The 7,971-nt window shown below is 52.5% G+C and overlaps 1 protein-coding gene across 1 annotated transcript; it reads left to right on the forward strand.

Moving 5' to 3' along the window:
* The first annotated feature begins 3,104 nt into the window (after positions 1 to 3,104).
* On the forward strand, positions 3,105 to 3,737 carry LOC138809369 (neurogenin-1-like). The gene has a single exon (XM_069995879.1). It carries the CDS (start codon positions 3,105 to 3,107, stop codon positions 3,735 to 3,737), a length of 633 nt encoding a protein of 210 aa, XP_069851980.1.
* Positions 3,738 to 7,971: the final 4,234 nt, after the last annotated feature.

Consider the following 7,971-nt stretch of genomic DNA (forward strand, 5'->3'; position numbering starts at 1 on the left):
TATGCCTGCATGGCACTTATTAGAGCACTTGACCCAAGTATAAAGGAGGTGCTCAGAGCGCAGTTGCTGATTGACTGGGATGGTACACTATGGAATGGGGGCCAAAAGAGTCCCTCTGTCTGGCCCTAATTGGGTTACCATCAATCCTTGGGATTGCCTGGGAAAAAGACCTCTCTGTCTCCCACCACAGTTTCTCATGTAAGAGGCATGGCGGCTGGATAGAAATCTCCATGGATTCTACGGGCACTGAGCCCCACCTTCCAGGAACCCAAGTCCAGGACTACCACCAGTGTTCTGTCACCCACAGTGCCCAGTCCAGAGCAAGCTGTCCACCTGGCCTCTGAATTACTTCAAAATAAAACAAGCCTAAGTCTCTTTGCTTTGGCAACTTAAGCATTTAACTTGGTGTTTTATCTGCCAAACCACAGACACTGAATCCAGCCAACTCAAGCAGAAAAGCCCTATTAGGGAAAGGTCTGTCCTGGGAGTTCGCCCACAATCAGTGGGACAATTGGAGAACCAGGCTCAGACAAAAGGCTGAGGGGAGAAACAGAACTACAGCTGAGGGAAGGCCCTGCGCAGAGTCTGGTCAGGACACACAGAGGCCCCTGGACACCTCTTCCACCACCGCTCACTGGATCTTCCAGGTTTCTACTTTTACACCAGTGAATTTGCCAACGGATGGGGTCTGCTTGCATGCAAATTCCTCATTAGTAAGGCTCTTTAGGAGCTAGGTAGCCAGAACGCTGCCACATGTCCATGAATGACCTTGGCCAAGCCAATTCTTTCTTCAAGAATTTGGAAAGGGGACAACAGTGGATTGAGTAGTACTTTCCCCCTTCCCCCCCAAAATCTGCCAATCAAATCCCAGAATATGAGCTTATTTTGAATAAGGATCTGTGCAGATCCTTGTGTTATAATCTACCCAAGAATCTGAAATCACCCTGCATTAGGCTATGTCCTAAATCCAGTAAGTCTCCTGGAAAAGAGATGAGACATAGAAAAGAAGGCCGTGTGGAGACAGGAGGCAGACACTGAGATGATGCAGTTCTGATGGAATGGCTTCCAGTGACTACCAGAAACCGGGGAAGAAACACGGAATAGACGTCCCTTCTGAGCCTCCGAAAAGGAGGCAACTCTGCTCACACCGATTCCAGACTTCCTGCCTCCTAAAGTGTGGGAGAATAAACATCTTTTCCTTTGTGTTTTTTTAAACAACCCACTTTGTGGAATTTTGTTAGGACCGCCCAAAGAAACAAATACAGGGCTCAGAAATGTCAAAAGGTCAGGCTGGGTGGCATGTATGGAGGCCGTGAGAAAACTGAAACAGTAAGGAAAAACAGGCCAGAGGCACAGTAAGGACTCCTGGGCTTCTGATGACCTCCACACACCCCAGCTGTAGGCTGCTGAGATGTTCCAGAATCAGCCTAAGCCTTTCCCTTTCCTGCACAATTTGGTTTCAGTGGCTGTGATGTCTCACCTCAAGCTTGTATGTGTGACAGAGGGGAATAGGAACATGTGACATGCTGCACAGGCCCTTAGTAAGGGCGAGCCAGTCAGCACAGGGGACTGCTGCCTCCAGACAGAAAAGGGGTAATGCCCCAATTAGAAATCCAATTAGAAAATGCCCTTTAAGAGTCAGCAATCCAGGCTCCGGGCATGAGGCCACCACTCAGTCATCACGGATAAGGGGGCTGGGGGGCTTGGCCAAAAAGTGTTTGTTTTGTTTGTGACATTCCTATCCCATAATCCATAATTGTTTCTTAATGACTAGTTTCTCCTAAGGGGGGGGGGGCTGGAGGGACTCTACTGCTGTCTGATGACCAGAGGGCGTTCACTTCTGACCTGCAGAGTGAAGACCTGTCAGATAGGTGAGTTTATAACCCCAAAGGTAGAAGGGGCTGGGGAGAGGGGTTCCACTTGGACAGGGGAACCAGGGAGCCCCTTGATGGCTGGCACTGACGGGGCAGCAGACGCTGCACAAAGGAACTCTCCCGGGGAACGGAGGGAGGACGGTCTGCGGAGTCTAAGGGGAATCTCACACTTATGATACTTTCTAAGCCTTGGAGCGGTGGAGGAAGCCAAGACCCAACCCAGGCCTAGAAATCACCGCTTCTTCAGTTTGGGCTTTGCTCTCGTCCCCCCCCCCCCCATCTTAGGTAAAAAGTCAACAGATTTCTTTCCAGTCCCTTAAACCCTGGCGGAGCAGGGACGAGCCTGCTAGCACCGCTGTCCCGGGGGCAGTACATTCCCATCACTCATTAGGCACTGTTAAAAAAAGAAAAAGGAGTTTTTCAACAGAAGAAAAAAGGAAAGGCCCGCACACATCATCCGATGTCATGGTTCTACGAATGAGGTTAAGTGAAGCTGAGAGGTGAAATCACTTCTCCCCGCCCCCCTTGCCCCCCCATTCACCTGCTACTCAGCAGCTGGGCTCCAGGTTTCCCTGCAACTCCCAGCGCGACGCGGCGGCGCGGCTCACACTTCCCGCCGCCCCGCCCGGCGACGCCGGCGCGCTCGGGGGAGGGGGGTGGGGGCTCCCGGGAGGAGCGTGCCTCGGCCCGCTAATCGCCCCCCTCGCCCGGGGTCTCCCCCCCGCCGGGAGGCGCGCCAGCCCGGCGCGGAGCCTCCGCCCGGCTCGCCGATTGGCCGGCGGTAATTACGGGCACGCTCCGGGACCGCATACATTATGCAAATGCCCGGTCCCCGCACGGGGCTGACCTGCCGCCGCGCTCCATTCACCGGGCCGCCTCGGGGGCGGAGGTGGCCGGGGAGGGAGGGGGGGCCGCGCCCATTGTCGCGCCGGGTACTTAAGGGGGTCCTGAGGCCGGTCGTGTGCCACTCCCGGTGCTCACACGAGCTGATCGGATCGCCGGCGACGTCACTCGGGAGACCAGCCCGGGGCGCGTGGCCTCCGCGGGCGAGGCCAGGAGGAGGAGGCGGAGGCGGAGACAAGGTGGCCCCGGCGTCCCCGCGCCCGCCGGAACGTAAGTGCGCCCCCGACGGCCGCGCGATCGGCGCGGCTGCGCCCTCTCCGCCTCTCCCCGCCGGTCCGTCCGTCCGTCCTTCGGTCCGCGCGTCGTTCCCGAGCAGCGCGCACAGCGATGCCCGCCCCTCTGGAGGCCGGCCTCTCCGATCTCGCCTCGGGGCCGTCGGGGGCGGCCCGCCGGGGGGCGCTGGGGGCGGAGCCGGAGCCGCCCGAGCCTCCGCCGCAGCCGCGTCGGCGGCGCCGGGGCCGGGCGCGCGTGCGCCCCGAGGCGCTGCTGCACTCGCTGCGCCGCAGCCGCCGCGTCAAGGCCAACGACCGCGAGCGCAACCGCATGCACAACCTGAACGCGGCGCTGGACGCGCTGCGCAGCGTGCTGCCCTCCTTCCCCGACGACACCAAGCTCACCAAGATCGAGACGCTCCGCTTCGCCTACAACTACATCTGGGCCCTGGCGGAGACGCTGCGCCTGGCCGACCAAGGGCTGCCCGGGGGCGCGGCCCGGGAGCGCCTCCTGCCTCCGTGCGCCCCCTGCGCGCCCGGACCCCCGAGTCCCGCCAGCGACGCCGAGTCCTGGGGCTCCGGGGCCGCCGCCTCGCCCTGCGCGGCCGCCGCCTCGCCCATCTCGGACCCCAGCAGCCCTGCCTCCGAAGACTTCGCCGGCTACGGCCCCAGCGACCCCCTGTTCTCCTTCCCCGGCCTGCCCAAAGACCTGCTCCACGCGACGCCTTGTTACCTCCCTTACCACTAGGCCCTTTGTACGACCGTTGCTTTCGTGGGGTCGGTGGGCAACCCGGGAGGACCCAGCGGGGCCAGGTGGAGGGAGGAGGAGGAGGAGGGCAGCGGGGCGGGGGGGGGGGGGATACCCGAGCCTCTTGTTAGGTCGCTGCACCCTCGCCACGGCAGCCCCCCCCCCCACGTCGGTCTGTTTCTCCTGACCCCCCTCCCCTCCTGCCCGCCCCCAGACGGCCTTTCCTTTTTGCACTTTCTGAACTCCACAAAACCTCCTTTGTGGCTGGCTGCGAGCTGACCCCAGTCGCCACGTGAAGTGTGATTTGGAGAAGGGACAGATGAGCCCCCTGAAGACGAGGTGAAAAGTCAATTTTACAATTTGTAGAACTCTAATGAAGAAAAACGAGCATGAAAATTCGGTTTGAGCCGGCTGACAATACAATGAAAAGGCTTAAAAAGGAGACACAAGGAGTGGGCTTCATGCATTATGGATTCCCGACCCCCACCACGGCGCAGCTCGCTCTAGGAAGAACCCGGTGCTTGCCTGCTATTCAGCCACCGGGCTGGTGGGTACTTTAATTTATTCAGGATGCTTCATTCATATGAAAATGTATTTTTGTATATAAAGAGTTTATTCTATTATGAGCTGTCAAAGTTTACATTTTTTTGGGTACTGCAGATACTTCGTGTAAATAAAAGTTTTTAAGGAACAAATAAGTCACCAAGTTTCTTGCCTAAGGGAGCGCCTCTCAGACAACCAACCAGTGGTTGGCTCAACCAATCACTCCTAGTACAGTGCAACACTCACTATTCCCACCCACCTCCCAACCACCCTGTCCCGATTCACAAACAAATTAAACATAAATGTGCCTGATTCCCACCACGAAGCAGACACACACAGAGACAATATTTGGGATTTGCCATTTCCTTTCACCTCCTCAGCACAAGAGAGATCTTTCTCGGGGTTCGCTATAAGCCAATTAAGACTTTTTAAGGGAGGAATTAGCCCCGCTTAGGCAGCTACCTGTCGAGGTAGGGCCAGGGAGAGTCTTTCTTTTGTAGGACTCCACGTCAGCTGGCCCTGTGTTTCAAAGAGAGAGGATTAAAAAGATCAATACAGTGTGACCACTGGCTAGGCAGTCCCAGTGACAGGTGGGCTAGTCTGGGTAAGCAGAAGGGTGTACTCTTTGGAACAGCCTATTTAGAAGGGGAAATTGATTTGTAAACAATGCCTTTAAACTAGTGTCAATTAAAGCTGAGGTCACCCTAGCTGTGAGGTGTGGGATGGATTATGCCGGTATGGTCTCAGTGAATGGGGTGTGCAGCTGCTATAAATTGTGAGCTAGGGTACCTGCATGCACATGTACACGTACACGTACACGTACACACACACACACACACACACACACACAGTTTCACCCAGTATAAAGTGTTGGGGGAGGAGCACATGCAAAGGAGAATTTGGGTGCTTTGCTTGCTCTAGCCAGTCCTCAGGGGCCATAGCCAAAGCGGTCATTTGCTGCCAGAGAAATCTCAGTGGAGATTCTTCTGAAGAGAGACAGAGACAGAGACACAGAGAGACAGAGACACAGAGAGACAGAGACTGAAAGACAGACAGAGAGAATTGTCCAACAGCTTAGCAGCATCAGTGAGTAGCAACTTTTGTTTAAAATTTCAGAATGGGGATACTTATACAAAATAGTCCTAAAATGCTACCCTAGCTTGTTTCCCCATGTTGGCCTTTACTTTTTTTTTTTTTTTTTTTTTTAATCACTGGACTTAAACTCAAGCTTGAGTTCAAGTTGAACTCACTGTCCCTGAGCTTTTTTGCTCAAGACTTCACTTCCAGTTTTTAGGTTAAGGTTAATTGGAGTTAGAAGTCTGATAGCTTTTCCTGTCTGGGCTGGTTTTGAACCATGATCCTCAGATTTCAACCTCCTGAATGGCTAGGATTACAGGCGTGAGCCACTAGCATTCAGTTTGGACTTATTATTATTATTATTAAATATCACTAGCCCAAGAGGCAGATGGGACTAAGTTCAGGAAGAGAGTGTCCTGTGGTATTAGAGAAAGTGGGAAGATGAATAGAAGCAGGAGGTCAGAGCAAGGCCAGTGACACATGTCCACCTTGTTCCCTCCTTAGCCACTCTGACCTGGTGACTTGGTACACAGGTACACAGGCTGCATTCGCAGCAGGCATTGCCAAGCCTGGGCATTGGGCATGGGCAAGGTGCCCATGCAGATAGACGACACTGTACAAACTTTGGGGAAACTGAATGCCTTCCCTAATTGCCCCCACATCAGAGACCACGGAAAACTTCAGAAGTTGCAGGGGCTAGGATCAGAGTTGCCCTGGATTAAAAAGCTCCAAGGAAAAAGCTGAAGGTCTACCATGAGTCACCCCAGGGATTGCCTCACTGTCTATCTCAGAACTACACCACTCTACGGGCTTTGTGTTTTCTACAGCCAAAGACCAAAGTGACCTGCACCAGAGGTTCTCTGCTCCCCTTGCATAGATACTTGAAAGTGACTCCCACGAGCTTTCTGAGGGACCCAGGCCAGATCTTCAAGAAGAACTCATCCTCTATGGAAATTCTTCCTAACCATCAGGTTAGGTGCATGGGTCTGAGACAGCAGAAGAGAATAACAGATTGTGTCTCTCCTTGTCCAGAATCCTTGAGAAAAGCGTCAGCTAATGGCTGAAGTCAGAGCTTTGTCTCCTACAGCTGCGCACAACCAGGACTGAACACAAATAACATTACCAAGGGTGAAGAATAGCACACCATAGTCCCAATTTGGTTACCACAATAGGCTCACAAACCCCAAGGTACAGGACCCAGTGCACCTTTCCATAAAGAAAAGTCTTTAACAAGGTCATTAGCAAAGTGGGGGGGGGGGCGTTTCCACCCCTGCCAGCAAATGCTAATTCTTCCTAGGAAGCAAACATCCACAGGCAGCCTGGGGAGCTCTCAAAAACTGAAGAAAAGAAAGAAGGTGATTTAAAATGCTGATCCCCTGCTCAGGGGCCTCTTTCTTCCTGCAGCAAAGTCTCATTCATCCCCTGGCATCTGCAAAGGCACGGTGGGGGTTACTAGAATATTCTAATCAACAAAGAGCACAGCCCTGTCCGCGGGACAGCCACGTCCCAGTGTCCTTAACCTCATCTCCCTCAACAGTTAGCATGCATTTGAGAAGACTGTTATTCTCTACCTCCATCTCCACTTGGTTTTGTCCCGGCATAAGACACACATTTTTACACAGTTTCCAATCTATTGGGAAATCAGAGAAGGGAGAATTAGGACTAAATCGTAAAAAGAGGATTTTATTCATTTTCTCACTTCTTGGTTTTTTTTTTTTTTGTTTGTTTTTTTGGTCATTTGTAGGGCTTGAACTCTGGGCCTAGTGCTGTCCCTCAGCTCTTCAGATCAAGGCAAGCGCTCTACCATTTGAGCCACAGCACCACTTCAGGTTTTCTGGAGGTTCATTGGAGATAAGAGTCTCACAGACTTTCCTATGGGGCTGGCTTTGAACCGTGATCATCAGATCTCAGCCTCCTAAGTGGCTAGGATGACAGGCATAAGCCACCAGTGCCTGGCTTCTCTCACTTCTTTAACGATTGGTTGCCATGTCCTAGCTGTGTGCTGAACACTTTTCAAGACACTGGAATAAGACAAGATCTTTGCCTAGAAAGAACTTAAGTTCTAGTGGGCAAAACCAAAACCAACTTAGGGAAAGAATATGGTAAATGTGGAGGAGAAAACACACAGTGAAATAAAAGAATAGGAATCAAGGTGTGAGAGTGGTGCTATTTTTGAAAAGTCAGGAAAGGCCTTTTAATAAAATGTCACTTGGGTGAAAAACCAAACTGAAAAATAAATGGATGCTATGGTTTCAATATGAGTAGTGGTCTCCAGAGGCTATATGTGAAAAGACCTGATCCCCAAGAGGGTACTACTGGGAAGTATGTGGAGATGGGGCTTTATGTACGGAGCTGGACCACCCCATCAATACCACAATTCAATGCAACCACTCAATCTTGGACTTGAACATCCAGAACCAAATTATGCCTCTCATCACTTCCTAAGTAGCCTGTGTTAGGTATCTAGCTGTGAAATGTGGGAGGGAAATACACTTTCTCTCTTTATAAGAAATGACCAACTTCTGGTATTTGTTTATAGTAATGAAAAATGGGCAATGCAGGTTTGGTTATGAAACTGGCTTTGACCAACAGAATGTACACACGTGCTACCACA

The sequence above is a fragment of the Dipodomys merriami genome, unplaced genomic scaffold, assembly GCF_024711535.1.
Source record: "Dipodomys merriami isolate MVZ:Mamm:240054 unplaced genomic scaffold, mDipMer1.0.p SCAF_496, whole genome shotgun sequence".
Classification (NCBI taxonomy): Eukaryota; Metazoa; Chordata; class Mammalia; order Rodentia; family Heteromyidae; genus Dipodomys; species Dipodomys merriami.

Coding starts and splice junctions, on each gene's coding strand:
- LOC138809369 (XM_069995879.1), top strand. CDS start 3,105: ATGCCCGCCCCTCTGGAGGCCGGCCTCTCCGATCTCGCCTCGGGGCCG.